Genomic DNA, 18,122 nt, shown 5'->3' with positions numbered 1-18,122 from the left:
AGCACATTCAGCCGCAGAGCACGGACCATACCGTCCAGGTCGTCCGCCTCCCGTTCGGCCGATACATCAGCCCTCTTCCGGCTCAAAGCGTCTGCTACCAGATTAGCCTTTCCCGGATAGTAGGTGATGTCCAAATCGTAGTCAGCTACGAATTCCATCCACCTCCTCTGCCTTAAGTTTAACTCAGGCTGGGTGAATATATACTTAAGACTCTTATGGTCCGTAAGTATCTGAACTTTGGCGCCATACAAGTATGATCGCCAAATCTTTAAGGCGAATACTACCGCAGCCATTTCGAGATCATGGGTGGGGTAGTTTCCCTCATGTTTCCTCAATTGCCTGGACGCATAGGCAATGACTTTCCCATGCTGGGTCAATACGCAACCTAGTCCAGTGATGGACGCGTCCGTATAGACCACATATGGTTGGTCGGCCTCCGGAAGTACTAGGACGGGTGCGCTAGTCAGCATGTTCTTAAGTGCGGAGAAACATTCCTCACACTCTTCAGCCCATGTGAACTTAACGTCCTTCCCAGTCAACCGCGTCATAGGCTGAGCCAAGCTTGCGAATCCTTTCACAAACTTCCTATAGTAACCTGCCAGCCCTAAGAAGCTTCTGACTTCCGTAGCACTGCGTGGTCGGGGCCAATCCTTGATTGCCCTGATCTTCTCTGGATCCACCGAGATGCCCTGATCGGAAACAATATGGCCGAGGAACCCAATACTCTTCTGCCAAAAACTACATTTACTGAGTTTAGCATAGAGTTTGTGTTCTCGTAATCGTTCCAGCACGGCTCTCAAGTGTTTCTCATGAGATTCCTCATCCTTGGAATAAATTAGGATATCATCAATGAAGATGATCACGAATTCATCCAAGAAATCTCGGAACACGCTGTTCATCATTTTCATGAAAGCGGCAGGTGCATTGGTCAGACCGAACGGCATCACTACGAACTCGTAATGACCGTACCTGGTCCTAAATGCCGTCTTCCTAATATCATTTGGCTCTATAGGGATCTGATGATACCCTGAAGCCAAATCGATCTTGGAAAACCACTTTGCTCCTTTGAGTTGATCCAACAGTTCGTCTATCCTGGGCAACGGGTACTTGTTCTTCACAGTGACCCTGTTCAACCCTCGATAGTCGATGCACAGACGCATGCTACCATCCTTCTTTCTCACGAAGAGGACTGGTGCACCCCAAGGGGAGCTACTTGGCCGTATGAACCCCTTGTCAAGCAATTCTTCTAATTGCTTCTTTAGCTCGGCCATCTCGGCCGGAGCCATCCGGTACGGACTCTTGGACAGCGGAGCTGTCCCTGGCTCTAGTTCAATCGTAAATGGATCCGACCTATCAGGGGGGACACCCTGAGGTACCTGGAACACATCTGGGAACTTCGACACCAACGAATCCTCTGCAAGGTCTTTCAGACAGACAGAACTGCCCGGCTCTGTAGTTGTAATTGTAGCCAAAAGGACTGACAACCCTGTTCCAACATCCGAATCGCTCGAACTGCTGAAACCACTACTTTCTCTTGAGCCGGACACAGACATTGGTACTGGATCGGTCGAAGCCCAGTCTCCAATTGCACACGACCTTTATGGCAATCGAGAGTGGCCCGATACTTTCCCAACCAGTCCATACCTAGGATCACTTCGTGATTCTTTAGGTGGACACAGACTAAATCCACAGGGAATACCTTTCCCTGTATTGACACTGGGATATTTGACATGAGACCTAGTGAGTTCATGGCTTGCCCTCCGGCTGCCCTCACTATCCCAAAATTATCTCCAGCGTCCAGACAGAACAGACCCTTTCCGACCAGTCCCGGACTCACAAAACTATGTGTAGCCCCTGTGTCGAAAAGTACGTGGGTTTCCACACCACCAATCATGAGGGTTCCTAACAGAGACCCTCATCAGAATCCCCTAGACATTCTAGGTTCCATACCAAGCATTTTCTACTTGAATGTAAAAAGAAAAATTTAGGAATTACCAGAGATCGAATCAAACGATCCAGAAGCGCCGTCGTCCCGGGATAGCTCATACACCCTTGGTGTTGTGGTCGGCCTACTCTGGGTCGACTTGCCTGTGTCTCCACGGCCCTTCCCTTGTCCTCCTTGTAACTTAGGACAATCTGACTTGTAGTGTCCAGTCTTGCCACATAGGAAACAAGTCACGGAGCCGCTGCCACTGGACTGGTCTGAGAATCGGTTTGGTCGAGTGCAGTTTTGGATCGTGTGATCCATGCTGCCACATCGCACGCAAGCCCCCATGGCCTTCCAGCACTCACCGGGATGATTCTTTCCACACTTGGGACATGTAGGTCGGCCACCAGAGGTCTTACCTCCGTCCACCTGGTCCCACTTCCTCTTTTTATCATTTGTTTTGCCCGACGGGCCAGACTGTGACTTAGCCTTAAGCTTAGCTTCTTCAGCCAAGTTAGACTCTAGCAAAGCCACCCGTTCCACCAGTTCCCCGACGGTGTTGAAAGTGCGGATCGAGCAATGGGTCTTCAGTTCGGGCCTTAGGCCTCGGATGAACCTACGGACCTGGACTGCCTCGTCCTCCAGCTCTCTTCCAACAAACCGTCTGAGCCGGTTGAACTCTTCTTCGTACTCCCGTACGGTCCTGCGGCCTTGGGCCAAATCTAGAAACTGAGCTTCCAGACGATCCCAAGCCTCAGCAGGGAAGTATTTGCGGTTGAATTCAACTTCAAAATCCGCAAAACTTTCCAGACTCCCATTGGTGCGCTTGTCCACCGCAAGCCACCAGTTATGCGCGTCCCCTTCCAGGAAGTGAACCGCAATGTCGCGTCTGTAATCCACTGGACAGCGAGTTGATTGAAAGTTTCGGACCAACCTACTCCTCCACTCGTCTGCCACAATAGGGTCGGTGCTACCGGAGAAATGCTTCGTACCCAACCGGGTTAAATGTTGAAGCAGACTCAGATAGTCCACCTTCTTTCCAGACTTTTCCGGTGGATCGATCTCGATCACCTCGACCGTTTCCACCACTGGACCATTGGTGTTGGGGGTGGTCGTAGCCACAGGCGTAGCCTGGCCAACCGAGGAGTTCACCAGTGGCGTGAACAGTTGCGCCATGGCCGCAACCTGAGTCCCCATTACCTTCATGGCCTCTAACAAGTCCTCTTTGGACAGTGCTGCGGGCACATTAGCCGTTCCATCGGCCGTTCTCTCATGCTGGTCACCATCGCGGTTAGCGTTCGAGGATTCCACTTCCTCGTCACTCTCCCGATGTTCCTGACCATCCTGTTGCGTCCCTGTAAGATTAGCCTGATCAGTTGGCAACACGTCTCTAGTGTCAGCTGCGGTCGGATCGGTTTGCAATCCGGATAGATTGGTCCCGTCCACGGCCGCTTGACTAGACTGACCGGCTGTTTTCTTACTCTTTCGGGACTTTCCCGATCTGCTTTTTCCAGCCTAAGGATTCAGACAATGTTAGTACGAAACACACTAACATAAACAAAACAAAACAATCCCTAGACTAAGCAATCAAACCTCACCGTGAGACCTAATCAGCTGGCTGCGTGTGTGTGTGTGGACTGCCTAACCCAACTATCCTAGAATCAAGCATGCTCTGATACCAACTTGTAAGACCCGAACCCTGGCCTCTAGACCTGATGGAGTCCGCAGGCTTACTTATTAATTTCTTTGCTTGTTTGATCCATTTTTAAGTCTATTAGTTACTAAGTCATATTCGAACATGAGGTTCATGAACAAAGGAACAGATTGCACAGCGGAATAACAATGTATAAACTTTGTATTACTTAGAAATATGAGATTCAATACACAACTTCTTAACAGACTCATAGACAATCACTAGTTCATCCCTAGCATCATCTAACCACACGTTACACAGCCTCTCACTGACCGAGCCTTCACGGCTCCTTGGCTTGACCAGAACCATCCTTAGTTCCTGAAACCTCAACCAGATAAGCATTAATCATAACCGAGAATAGAACGGATTGATTCTACAATGCTTGGCTTGGTTCCTAGAACTTAGATAAACCTCAGTCAACATAATCACAAAAACGTATGAACCTACCTACCGTATCCTAAGTCATACAACCAACCACCCCTTGACTTAGAATCAGATAGATAGTCCAGAATAGATAACAGAACACACGAACAGATCCGGATCGTCCCCAAAGACCAATCCGTCTATCCGGATAGAATCTAGGTGCGACCGGCCAATGGAGTCCGGCTCAATGGCCCAACGGACTCCCTTACCTGATCCGGCCTTAGGCCTGGATCCAATCGGCCGAGTAAGCCTCAAGCCTAATCCGGAAGGCTTAGCAACCGGTCAGACCTTGCGACTCTACCTTGGCTTAGACAAACCGTGACCTTGTCTTGCTAGACAAGCCATAGGCTGATCCATAAGGATCGGTCCTAACCTGTCCCGAAAGACACCGTTTGGAACATGCACCCTTTGGCCAATCGTGCCTCTTGGTCCTCGTACCTTTTGATGTTCGCAACCTTTGGTAACTCGTACCCTTTGGTCCCTGACACCCTTTGGCAACTCGCAACCTTTGGACACTCATGACTCTTGACAACTCGTGCCCTTTGGGTCATTCCCAACCGTTCGTCCTAACCGCCCAGTCTTGGTGCGATCGGATCATCCGTCTAACCGACCCGTGTCAAGGCTAGCGGTCTGGTTATGTTCGGCCAAAGCCTAGGGACGTGTCCCTTGGACTCAACCAACACAACCTTTCGTGTTTAACCAGAGAGAAGAGAAGAGAAACGAATTGAAATAGATAAGGAGAGCCGGATGGGACTTAGGAACCGACCAGAGCCGTGGTGCGGTCGCATGGACCGTCCGTTCGGTCTGATGGAGCCACGGCCCATCACATACCTTGTGAACCACGTCTGGGTTCTCCATGCTCTTCTCCTTGTCTTGATCTCCCATTCTTGACCGGAGTTAGTTCTCAAACGATCAGAGTCGCCGGAACACAACACCACCACAATCGGCCTTTCTCTTGGCCGGAACTCTCTCTTTCTCTCTTTCTTTCTCTCTACGTTTTTCTCTGAGTATTTTACTCTGGAATTCGATAATGAAATCGACCAGAGAGCCCCCATATTTATAGAAAACGAGGGGGTAAGTCTTGCCCCACGAACAGGCACGACTTGCTAGCGAATGGGCACCATCGGCCAAGAGTTGCCCCCTTTCGGCCACTTGCATCCCTTCGCCCTTTCTGATTGGGTTTGGGGTCGGCCACAAGCCCAACCCACGCCCCAGGCCTTCTGGACACAGCCCACAGCCTTGACCAAGGACCCAGCAGCCCATGGCCTCATGGCCGGACCTCCCAGTCCGCCACTGACCCAGACCCGGTCCATCGGCCTAAAGCCCGGACAGTCCGTCTAGCTGAGATGAGCTGATACTCAGCTGCCTCAGCTGAGTGAGCTAGTAGTCCAGCTAGTGGAGCTGACTTAGTAGGGACTGAGCTGGAGTGAACTGAACCTAGCTTCCTTGAGCTGGCCGAGCTACTCGTCCGCTTCGTCCTAGCTACCGTCTTACTCGTCCTAGCTGTCTCTTAGCTTGTATAAGGTTAAGTCTAAGTTTCCTTATGTCCTTAACCTTCTTTCTCGACCATGGAATGCTTGCCTTGATGTCTCAAGACTGGCTTGAACGTTTCCTCGAACCATGGCCGTCCCAACAATCCTATTCAGGATTGGGGGCGTGACAGGTCGGGTCCTTTCAAGTGGTATCAGAGCGGAGTCGGTTCTAGGACAATATAAGTGTAGTGGGTTATTGGGGCAAACCATCCTTCCAAGCCTGACGTCTCGTGGTAAATTATGTGTTCCGTGTCCTGATCCCAAGTTAGTTTTGACTAACTTGCCTGTGATCTGATTGCAGATGGCAAAAAGTAACCGTAACGCAAGAAGGACTGTGAATGAGATTGGTGAGGGGTCTGCGAGCAACGTGGCCAGGAATGAAGCTGGTACGGAAGAGGCTCGGAATGCTGCTCAGAATGCAGCAAATTTGAACAATGCTGCAGCCGCTGGTGCTGCTGCTGGAGCTGTTGGATTGAAGCTGTGTTGGCTATAATGGCACAAGTCTTGGCAAGGCTGCCTGCTGTGGCGGCACCTCCAGTGGTTCCACCTGTTGTGGACGAGGCGGAGTAAGTGGTGCAAGATGGAGAAGATGCACACGTTGCTAGGAATCCGTCTTATCTCAAGGTCATGGACCACATGCAGAAACTGGGAACCCAGTTCTTTCAGGTGGTTCCAAACCAGTGGAAGCAGATCAATGGATTGACAGGATAGGCCGGAACTTTAAGTCGATCCGTTGTCCTCTTGCTTACAAGAAGGACATTGCTGTCCACTACTTGGACGGTGATGCGCACACCTGGTGGCGAGGTGTTGCTGCCCGGATTGGTGAGGATCACTGCACCTGGAGCAATTTTAAGGCCGAGTTCCGTGCGAAGTACTTTCCGCCGGAAGCATTTGACCAACTTGAGGGAGCCTTCCTCAGACTGGAACAGGGATCTATGTCTGTAAGGGAATATGAAGTAGAGTTCAACAGCCTCAAGAAGTATGCTGGGCGTGAGGCAGAGTCTGAGATATCCTTGGTCCGTAAATTCATGCGCGGACTTAGGGTTGATCTCCGAACTCGTTGTAAGATCCGCAACTATGATACCGTGGCCGAACTGGTGGAAAAGGCCGCGGAGCAGGAAGCGGGAATCAGTGAGGAAGCCAAAGTGTTTGGCTCAGTGGCGCATGTCCATCCTGGTAAGCATGCGGGGAAGAATCAAAAGGTGGTGAAGTCTGGCTCTTCCAGCAAGCCGAATGCAACCAGTCGCAGTGCGTGTTCGACTTGTGGGAAGATGCACTCTGGTGTGTGCCGTGCTGCTATGGGAGCTTGTCACCGTTGTGGAAGTATGGATCACAAGGTGCGGGATTGTCCTGAAGAAGATCAAAGGCCGAAGAGCCAGAACAGGAGTACTGGGGAACGCGTGTGCTACAACTGCGGGGAAACTGGACACTTCAAGAATCAGTGTCCAAAGGACGCACAATCTGCTGGGAAGCGTCCGAGTGATGGGCCTCAGCCGGCTGCGAAGAGGCATGCCATCATGCCGCAGGTGTACACCATTGGAGATGAGTCGTCGGACCCAAGCACGTCTCGTCCGATCACTGGTGAGTCATCCTATCTCTCACTTTTTCCTTAAGAATTTCTGTGTGAAATTGCTTGTCTGTAGAGTAGGTCCTTAGTGTTCCGGGTGAATATGTAGGGACCTTAGTCATGGGTGGAGTGGCAGCCCATGTTCTGTTTGATTCCGGTGCATCTCACTGCTTTGTGCAACCCGAGATGATTGGAATTGGAGGATTTCAGAAAGAAGAAGAAGACGTAAGACCGGTTCCTGGTCTCCTGACCCAACTGGATACGAATGCTTACCTATTAATTTCTTTGCTTGTTTGATCCATTTTAAATCTTTTATTTGCTAAGTCATATTCGAATATGAGGTTCATAAACAAAGGAACAGATTGCACAGCGGAATAACAATGTATAAACTTTGTATTACTTAGAAACATGAGATTCATACACAACTTCTTAACAGTCTCATAGACAATAACTAGTTCATTCCTAGTATCATCTAACCACACGTTACACAGCCTCTCACTGACCGAGCCTTCACGGCTCCTTGGCTTGACCAGAACCATCCTTAGTTCCTGAAACCACAACCAAATAAGCATTAATCATAACCGAGAATAGAACGGATTGATTCTACAATGCTTGGCTTGGTTCCTAGAACTTAGATAAACCTCAGTCAACATAATCATAAAACGTATGAACCTACCTACCGTATCCTAAGTCATTCAACCAACCTCCCCTTGACTTTAGAATCAGATAGATAGTCCAGAATAGATAACAGAACACACTAACAGATCCGGATCATCCCCAAAGACCAATCCGTCTAACCGGATAGAATCTAGGTGCGACCGGCCAATGGAGTCCGGCTCGATGGCCCAACGGACTCCCTTACCTGATCCGGCCTTAGGCCTGGATCCAATCGGCCGAGTAAGCCTCAAGCCTAATCCGGAAGGCTTAGCAACCGGTCATACCTTGCGGCTCTACCTTGGCTTAGACAAACCGTGACCTTGTCTTGACTAGACAAGCCATAGGCTGATCCATAATGATCGGTCCTAACCTGTCCCGAAAGACACCATTTGGAACATGTACCCTTTGGCCATTCGTGCCTCTTGGACACTCGTGACTCTTGACAACTCGTGCCCTTTGGGTCATTCCCAACCGTTCGTCCTAACCGCCCAGTCTTGGTGCGATCGGATCATCCCACTAACCGACCCGTGTCTAGGCTAGCGGTTTGATTATGTTCAGCCAAAGCCTAGGGACGTGTCCCTTCGACTCAACCAACACAACCTTTCGTGTTTAACCATAGAGAAGAGAAGAGAAACGAATTGAAACAGATAAGGAGAGCCGGATGGGACTTAGGAACCGAGCAGAGCCGCGGTGCGGTCGCATGGACCGTCCGTTCGGTCTGATGGAGCCACGGCCCATCACATACCTTGTGAACCACGTCTGGGTTCTCCATGCTCTTCTCCTTGTCTTGATCTCCCATTCTTGACCGGAGTTAGTTCTCAAACGATCAGAGTCGCCGGAACACAATACCACCACAATCGGCCTTTCTCTTGGCCGGAACTCTCTCTTTCTCTCTTTCTTTCTCTCTACGGTTTTCTCTGAGTATTTTACTCTGGATTTGGATAATGAAATCGAATAGAGAGCCCCCATATTTATAGAAAACGAGGGGGTAAGTCTTGCCCCACGAACAGGCATGACTTGCTAGCGAATGGGCACCATCGGCCAAGGGTTGTCCCCTTTCGGCCACTTGCATCCCTTCGCCCTTTCTGATTGGGTTTGGGGTCGGCCACAAGCCCAACCCACGCCCCAAGTCTCCTGGACTTAGCCCATGGCCTTGTCCTAAGACCCAACAGCCCATGGCCTCATGGCCGGACCTCACAGCCCGCCACTGACCCGGACCTGGACCATCGGCCTATAGCCCGGACAGTCCGTCTAGCTGAGATGAGCTGACTCTCAGCTGCCTCAGCTGAGTGAGCTAGTAGTCCAGCTAGTGGAGCTGACTTAGTAGGGACTGAGCTGGAGTGAACTGAACCTAGCTTCCTTGAGCTGGCCGAGCTACTCGTCCACTACGTCCAGCTACCGTCTTACTCGTCCTAGCTGTCTCTTAGCTTGTATAAGGTTAAGTCTAAGTTTCCTTATGTCCTTAACCTTCTTTCTCGACCATGGAACGCTTGCCTTGATGTCCTAAGACATGGCTTGCACGTTTCCTCGAACCATGGCCGTCCCAACAATCCTACTCAGGATTGGGGGCGTGACAGACTGTTCGGGTTATTTTGGCCCACGTGGGCTGTCTGTTCACTACACACATGACGTTGATGGGTGTCCGCCAGCACACACAGGACGTCCGTGGCTGTCCGTGTGTGTCTGTGTGTGTCCGCCAGAACACACAGGACGTCCGTGGCTGTCCATCAGTACACATATCAGCACGTTGGTCCTTGGACTCAGCACGCTGACCCTTCCCGCGGACTGTTCGGGTGATTTTGGCCCACGTGGGCTGTCTGTTCGGTACACACAGGACGTCCATGTGTGTCCGTCAGCACACACAGGACGTCCGTGTGTGTGTCCGTCAGCACACACAGGACGTTCGTGGCTGTCCGTGTGTGTCTATCCGCACACACAGGACGTCAGTGGCTGTCCATCAGTACAAATATCAGCACGTTGGTCCTTGGACTCAGCACGCTGACCCTTCCCGTGGACTGTTCGGGTGATTTTGGCCCACGTGGGTTGTCTGTTCAGTACACAGAGGAAGTCAGTGGCTGTCCGCCAGCACATACAGGACGTTCGTGGCTGTCTGTGGCTGTCCGTCAGCACACACAGGACATCCGTGGCTGTCCGTGTATGTCCGTCTGTGTCCGTCAGCACACACAGGCCGTCCGTGGGTGTACGTCAGCACACACAGGACGTCCGTGTGTGTCCGTCAGCACACACAGGACGTTCGTGGCTGTCCATGTGTGTCTGTGTGTGTCCGTCAGCACATATAGGACGTCCGTGGCTGTCCATCAGTACACATATCAGCACGTTGGTCCTTGGACTCAGCACGCTGGCCCTTCGCGTGGACTGTTTGGGTGATTTTGGCCCACGTGGGCTGTCTGTTCAGTACACACAGGACGTCCGTGGGTGTCCGCCAGCACACACAGGGCGTCCGTGCCTGTCTGTGGCTGTCCGTCAGCACACACAGGATGTCCATGGTTGTCTATGTGTGTCCGTCAGCACACACAAGACGTCTGTGGCTGTCCATCAGTACACATATCAGCACGCTGGTCCTTGGACTCAGCACGCTGGCCCTTCCCATGGACTGTTCGGATGATTTTGGCCCACGTGGGCTGTCTGTTCATTACACACAGGACGTCCGTGGGTGTCCGTCAGCACACACAGGACGTCCCGGTGTGTCCGTCAGCACACACAGGACATTCTGGCTGTCCGTGTGTGTCCATGTGTGTTCGTCAGCACATATAGGACGTCCGTGGCTGTCCATCAGTACACATATCAGCACGTTGGTCGTTGGACTCAGCACGCTGACCCTTCCCGTGGACTGTTTGGGTGATTTTGGCCCACGTGGGCTATCTGTTCAGTACACACATGACGTCCGTGGGTGTCTGCCAGCACACACATGACGTCTGTGGCTGTCTGTGGGTGTCCATCAGCACACACATGATGTCTGTGGCTGTCTGTGTGTGTCCATGTGTGTCCGTCAGCACACACAGGACGTCTGTGGCTGTCCATCAGTACACATATCAGCACGCTGGTCCTTGGACTCAGCACGCTAGCCCTTCCCGTGGACTGTTCGGGTGATTTTAGCCCACGTGGGCTCTGTTCATTACACACAGGACATCCGTGGGTGTCCGTCAGCACAAACAGGACGTCCGTGTGTGTCCGTCAGCACACACAGGACGTTCGTGGCTGTCCGTGTGTGTCCGTGTATGTCCGTCAGCACATACAGGACGTCAGTGGCTGTCCATCAGTACACATATCAACACGTTGGTCCTTGGGCTCAGCACGCTGGCCCTTCCCATGGAATGTTCGGGTGATTTTGGCCCACGTGGGCTGTCTGTTCATTACACACAGGACATCTGTGGTTGTCCGTCTGCACACACAGGACGTCCGTGTGTGTCCGTCAGCACACACAAGACGTCTGTGGCTGTCCGTGGCTGTCCGTGGCTGTCCGTGTGTGTGACACCCCCGATCATAGATAACCGGAAATGACACGGTCGATGTTCCCTGATGGTCGACCCGAGGTTCTCGGAATAAATCCGATCGGCTTAGACCAACAACCAAAGAACACAGACGCTCCTATCGGATATTACTCTAGGCTTTTCAACCCGATAAAGCAATATTCAATAGTTAGTTCGTCCCAGACAAGTACTAATATCATATGAGAACTCGTGATTTATAAACATCTTTTATACATTATTTATTTACTTTAAACATCTTACAAAGTGTTATAGTTTTATCCTATGGTCTATTGCCCAACAACGTTTTAAGTAAATATACATCAAAAGGTACGTTGCAAGGACAACAAAATACTACCGCTGGTTGGCCATTCCTTCCGTCCAAAAAGTAAAGTGTCTCCCGCCTAAGGGTTACCTGCACACACGAATGAGTCATGAGCAACTAATTTACTCAGTGAATCTAGAATCACAACACAATCAATAATAAACCAAACAGTTATCAAATGCATATACATGATCATGCAAGTACTAGTACTATACTTTAATATCGATCATCATTGTGAATTCTTATTTTAAACATCACTTCCACAACACCCGCCCGTTACCATACTCATATAATACAATATATATACTAGACCCGAGAAACCACTAAGGCTAACCGAGACTAGTGAGTTAGCATCACCATCATTGTCGAATGTCCGGTATGAACAATCCGACACTGCATCGTCATGCAGTACACGGTGTCCAGGGAGCTACCCCATCATCGTGTCTTCATGACCTTGTTCCGTTCGCAGGACCAAGTCACGGTAATGCGGGGGCTTTAGGGATAGTGAATATAACAAGACTTCACATGATTTTACTTCCATAATTATTCCAAAATTAATCCATAATTAATCCTTAATTAATCATAATTAACTCTTAATTAATCCTAGATTAATTCTTAATTAATCTCATATTAATCTTTAATTAATCCAAGATTAGTACTTAATTAATCATGAATACTCCTTAATTAATCTCAGATTAATTCTCAATTAAACCAAGATTTATTCTTAATTAAACCAAAATTAATCCATAATCAAAACCAAGATTAGTCCTTAATTAAACCAAGATTAATCCTTAGTTAAACTAAGATTAGGATTAACCTCACTTTATAATTATTCATTAAGTGTAAGTGTTTACCATGAGTAAACACAACACCATTCTTAAATATTCAGACACTTTACTAACTTAATCAAGGACTCATTCATGATCTATCTCAACATCTGTCTAGACTCACCTAAAGAACAGTCTTGAAACTGGCTTGGACAAGACTTGAGTTCCACTTGAACAAGGCTGAATGGACCAAGAGACTGAATGGACAGGACTGGATACTTCAAGCTTTACTCTACCTCTGACCTGAAACAGAGTGGTATGATCACAAGATCAGTTCAGTTCATGCCTTAACACCTTAGATCAGATCAGTTCAAGCTTGGTTCTGCTCAGACTATACAAGTTCAGCTCGGATCTAGTCAGTCTACCAAAGTTCAGGACAATATCAGACTGAGTTCAAATCGGTTTACTCAAGGCCAGATCAAAACATCATAGCTGGTGATTCTAAGAGGTTGATTCAAACCGAAATTAATCAAAATCTGAACTATATCACCACTTAGAGAACTGATCCGACCAAGTTCTTATGTAAACATCAACTAGCTCTGAACAAGACATGACTGAGGTAAGAGACCAAAGCTTACCAAGATGAACCAAAGGACTAGATGCCCTCAGCTGTTCCTCTTCTCCAAGTTAAGCTTGTGGCTGGACTGATCAAAGAGAAAGATCAAGGTCTGATCATGATCTGAACTCAACTAGGTCTAGGGTTTTATTTAAAAATCTCACCTTCTGATATTTCTCAAGGTAACAAACTGAGCTAAGGTTGAAGATTAGGTCACCACCAAATTTTTTCTTGATTTATTTTCTTAATTTTTCTCACTAATTTTTCTGTTCTTTTTTCTCTCTGAAATTCTCTAGGTTTTTCTGTAGGTTTCAGAACGTGGGAAGCAGCTGGAGGAGGGTTAAATACAAGCTGTGGTTGCTTCACCTGAGGGTTTAGCTCATAACAAAGCTTGGCTAAGAGCAGACAGTTGGCAACCTGCTTCATCATCTGCAGCACACTGTCCTATCCTTCCCATGTAGCAGTCTCCAGCCAATCAAAATTAATCAAAGAGTAAGGAAACAAGCACACAGGCAGCTTGTGATTGTCATGTGCCAGATACTGAAGAAGCTAGGTAAGCAGACAGGTGCAAGTCATGTGATTAAATACTGAGCAAACAGGCTGGTGGAAGACATGAGTCTGGTCCAAAATTAATTAGGCAGCTGGTCGATCATTTAAATAATTTTTCAACAAAATATTCTTTGTCTTTGGCTCTCGTCTTTCTCTCAGAAAATCTCATCTAGCTTAATAAAAATCCGACCAAAATATTTAAGACTCGGCCAAACTATCAAGTAAAGGTCTTTCGACCACAAGACAGTCCCGTCGAGAAATTAATCTATCGGGTCGATTTTTATTTTTATTACTCATGGTCAAACCAACTAAAAACTGGTCGAGCGAGATTTTTCTCGACCAAAAATTTATTGGCTCGTGAGGGTTATTACACTCTTCCCCCCTTAAAAGAATTCGTCCCCGAATTCTCAAAATACAAGTGTACACCCTTTACTGGACGACTGGGTTATCTGAGAAGAGTTCTGGGTAATCAGCTCAGACTTATCTTCATCCTACCATGTTATAACAACTCTCTGTCGCTTTCCCCAAAATACTTCAAGTTGCGAAATTTCCCTATTCTTCAATTTCCTGATACGACGCTCGCCTATCCGCAAAGGAACTTCAGGATAGGTGAGGTTAGGTTGCAAGTCCTCTGGTCGCTGCGGCTCGACCATATTTGGATCTGGTATATGCTTACGCAGCATTGATACATGAATTACTGGATGCATAAGCATATCGGGTGGAAGTTCTAGTCTATAGGCTACTTCTCCAACTCTAGCGACAATTCGGTATGGTGCCTTTGCTATTGCAGCGGATTCGGGTTCTAAGGTTATACTAAAGGGGTTACTCCTAGACGGCGGAAATCCCTCTAATGCCTTAAACACGTCCTCAAATTCTCTGACTACTGGTATTTCTTCCATGTTCTGCTCTTTGTCGTCTTCTACTGGTCCAGCAACTAAGGTCACTAAGTATACTTCTTCACCCTTCTCCAAAAGGTTTTCAATTCTCAGTGCTGACACTAATGACGCTCCAACACTTGATACTATGCCATGGTAAGCTAAAGGGGGTTGGGTATCTCTCTCGAAAACAATCTTCCTTCGACCACAATCAAGGTGAGCTCGGTAACTTGACAGCCAATCCATCCCTAAGATTACCTCGTGTTGGGGTCAAAAACGGTTACGACGAATTTAACATTAAAAACGTCCGAGGAAGAAAATAAGAATTTCTCCGAAGAGTACTTTTCGAAATAGATTCTTCCTTACGAAAAAGCTTTACGGAAGAAAGAATCGAGATGTCCGACGAAAGCTCGAAACAGGTCGTTACGCAGCGACCGAGCGATCGTCCCGCTCGGTCGCTACGTAGCGACCAAGCTCAGCCAAGCTCGGTCGCTACGTCCCGCTCGGTCGCTACATAGCGACGGAGCTCGAGCCAAAGCTCGGTCGCTACGTAGCGACCGAGCGATCGTCCCACTCGGTCGCTACGTAGCGACCGAGCTCGAGCCAAAGCTCGGTCGCTACGTAGCGACCGAGCGATCGTCCCGCTCGGTCGCTACGTAGCGACCGAGCGCTCGTCCCGCTCGGTCGCTACGAAGCGACCGGGCTCGAGCCAAAGTTTGGTCGCTGTGTAAGCGATTGAACCTTTCCGAACATCGATACGACACCAGTTCTTGCATTCTCGTCAAAACCTTCGAATGCTATCTCCCAAAGACCGTAGCAAGCTCAGTCCATGTTTCCCGCCATTCTAATTCGTCGATCAAACTTCGCGGATTAGAAACCGCGGAAAACTCGTAGTAAACGTGTCGAGTCGGAAGACGGCCCAAAGGGACCTAAAACACGACTCGAAGCCCATCCTATGATTTTCCTAACCAAAAGCCCGTAAACCACAGCATGGTTTACGCTTGGCCCACAAGGGAGGATAAATGTCAAGTTTCCGCGGATAAATACGGAAGTTTTGAAGATAATTGTGAAGATCGGGAAAAATGGAATATCTCCATTTTTATGCTATGACGGCTTAAGGGCAGAAGAGTAAAAGCGTAAACCAACCTTGGAGCTAGTATATAAGGAGTCCTAGGCGAGGAGCAAGAGGGGAAAACTTTTTCAGAGCAAACTTAGCACTTAGAGCAATTTAGGCATTTTTCCGTTTTTGTTATTTCGAGCTGCGACTCAATTAGGTTTAGCCGTCTTAGGGTTACTAGAACTAGGAATCTCGCCGACAGCTCTCGAGCCCAGGCTTATACCTTGTTGTAAACGCTCATACGCAGATTCGGAATAAGATCTACTTTGCTCTCTTTTCGATTTCTTATTTTTATCGTTGTTGTTCTCGTGTTCTGATTGCTTGACGTGTGGTAATTAACAGATATCCGGGTCCTCTGGGAAATTAGGGTTTTCCTAGTTTCCTTATTTAAACGGAAATCGACAGTGTGAATTTCGGTTCCCACACCTCGTACCTCTCTAATGGGACAACTAACAAATGAGCCGGAAAAACCATATCTTGGATAATGATTGGAACTCTTAGAATACAACCTTCAGTTTCAAGAACTTGATCTCCGGAAGTTAGAACAGGAATGGATAAATTCACCTTAGTGAATTCTCCATCGAATTTGGATGCTACTTTGGAAGCTACAAAACTATGTATTGCTCCCAAATCGAAAAGGATGTGGGAGGATATTCCACCCACAAGCAAAGTCGCTGACAATAATTGACTTTCCCATCAATTACTTACTCAACAACTTTTATACTATTTTTTTTATATCACCAATTTACCAATCGTTTAAAAAGTATGCAACACTCAATTGGATAGGAAAACAAACCTGAAATCGGACCCTGAGGTGGTCCGGATTGTCCTGGTAACTCTAAAGCGTAAGCCCTACCAGCAGTGGGTTGACGCTTAGCAGGAGGTAAGGGTAAAGGTGGGTTAACTGGTACAACGGGTTGAGCACTCGAAACAACATGCTGAGCAAGATGAGTGTGTGGACATGATGTCGCGTAATTTCCTCGCTCTCCACACGTGAAACAAGTAATGTGAGATGGTACAGCCGATTGGAACTGTACCACGTTCGGACAATGCCGCCTAACATGTCCCAGCTGGCCACAAGTGAAACAAGTCGGCGTTCTAGGTCTAGGACCTCCAGAATGACCCCCACGAAAAACTCTACCTCTTCGTCCTTGCTGCATAGCAGAATGCGGCTGAGGTTGGAACGGAACAGATGGACGTCTAGGTTGTGCGGAATGGCTAGAAGAAGCTCTCTCAGCAGCAATGGCCTCCTCAACGTTTACATCACGCTCAACAAGATCAGCAAGCCTATGAAACTCTACTGCCTCAAGTCTGCTCCTGATATATGGGTTAAGTCCTCGAAGGAACTTACGGATAATCATCATCTCGTCCTCCCGACCATAGTGAACATACTTCCTGAGACGGGTGAACTCTGCCTCATACTTCCTAACAGATAATCCTCCCTGAACTAGCTCCATGAATTTAATCTCCAATCAATCACGGGCCTCCGGTGGAAAATACTTTCGAATGAGCGCTGTAAGGAAGTCAGCCCAACTCAGATTGAAGTCTCCAAAGTTCCTCTCTACGCATAACCACCTACTGATGGCGTCCTTCTCTAGATAGTAAACAGCCACGTCCTTCTTGAATTCTACCGGACAACGGGTTGCAGCAAAGTTCTGCTCGAGATTGTGCAGCCATGCATCAGCTTCAAAGGGATCAGTACCTCCCGGATAACGCTTCGTTCCCAAGTTCTTCATAATCATGACTATCTTCAGAAAGTCCGGATGAGAAGTGGTAGGTACTGGAGCTGGCTGGGCACGCTGTGCTTCACGCTGTGCATTCGGTGCTTGATGTTGCAAATTCACCATCTCAGCCATCAGTTCTAGAAGTTCTATTATAGCTGGATCAGTTGGCGCTGGTCCAGGTTGTGCTGCCGGAATAGGTGCAGCAGGGGCTGGTGGAAAATGAGCGGCAGGAGATACAGGAGCTGCGGGATGATCTCCATGCACTGGACTATCGTGTACCACATCCACCTCGATGTCCATAAAGTACGGGTCTGGAGATAAAGGAATGTGCTCCGGTGTCTGATCATATGACCCTTCAGATGGGTCAGTCTCAAAGCTAGAGCCTGAAGGTGTAGCCTCAAAGCTAGGAGTCGGAAGTGGTGCCGGAGTAGATGGCGGCGAGGAGTCTGAAGATGATGAAATAGGTATCGGTAGATAATGTCCACCACGATGTGCCTGTCTCGGTGGCATCTGCAACAAAAGATCATGGTAAGTTTCTACCCAGGTCTATCAATTCCTAAAAGAAGGAACAAACCAGCATATCCTAATTATCCTTGCGACACATTTTTGACTCGAAAGTTTTTTTTTTGAAACAAGTCCCATTCTAGCATCGTATAACAATGCTCTGATACCACCTTTGTGACACCCCCGATCATAGATAACCGGAAATGACACGGTCGATGTTCCCTGATGGTCGACCCAAGGTTCTCGAAATAAATCCGATCGCCTTAGACCAACAACCAAAGAACACAGACGCTCCTATCGGATATTACTCTAGGCTTTTCAACCCGATAAAGCAATATTCGATAGTTAGTTCGTCCCG

At 48.4% G+C, this 18,122-nt stretch overlaps 1 protein-coding gene across 1 annotated transcript; it reads left to right on the top strand.

The window, feature by feature from the left end:
* Nucleotides 1-5,876: 5,876 nt before the first annotated feature.
* On the top strand, nucleotides 5,877-7,223 carry LOC117131050. The gene is made up of 3 exons (XM_033283507.1): nucleotides 5,877-6,057; nucleotides 6,200-7,156; nucleotides 7,219-7,223. Exons 1-3 carry the CDS (start codon nucleotides 5,877-5,879, stop codon nucleotides 7,221-7,223), a joined length of 1,143 nt encoding a protein of 380 aa, XP_033139398.1.
* The last annotated feature ends 10,899 nt before the right edge of the window (nucleotides 7,224-18,122 follow it).

Source organism: Brassica rapa, unplaced genomic scaffold (genome assembly GCF_000309985.2).
Source record: "Brassica rapa cultivar Chiifu-401-42 unplaced genomic scaffold, CAAS_Brap_v3.01 Scaffold0814, whole genome shotgun sequence".
NCBI lineage: Eukaryota > Viridiplantae > Streptophyta > Magnoliopsida > Brassicales > Brassicaceae > Brassica > Brassica rapa.
Note: the sequence above shows the minus strand (reverse complement) of the source record. Positions and strands in the feature narration are given on the sequence as shown.

Coding starts and splice junctions, on each gene's coding strand:
- LOC117131050 (XM_033283507.1), top strand. CDS start 5,877: ATGGCAAAAAGTAACCGTAACGCAAGAAGGACTGTGAATGAGATTGGT. Junction 6,058..6,199: donor AGCTGTTGGATTGAAGCTGT/GTTGGCTATAAT, acceptor TCTTATCTCAAG/GTCATGGACCACATGCAGAA.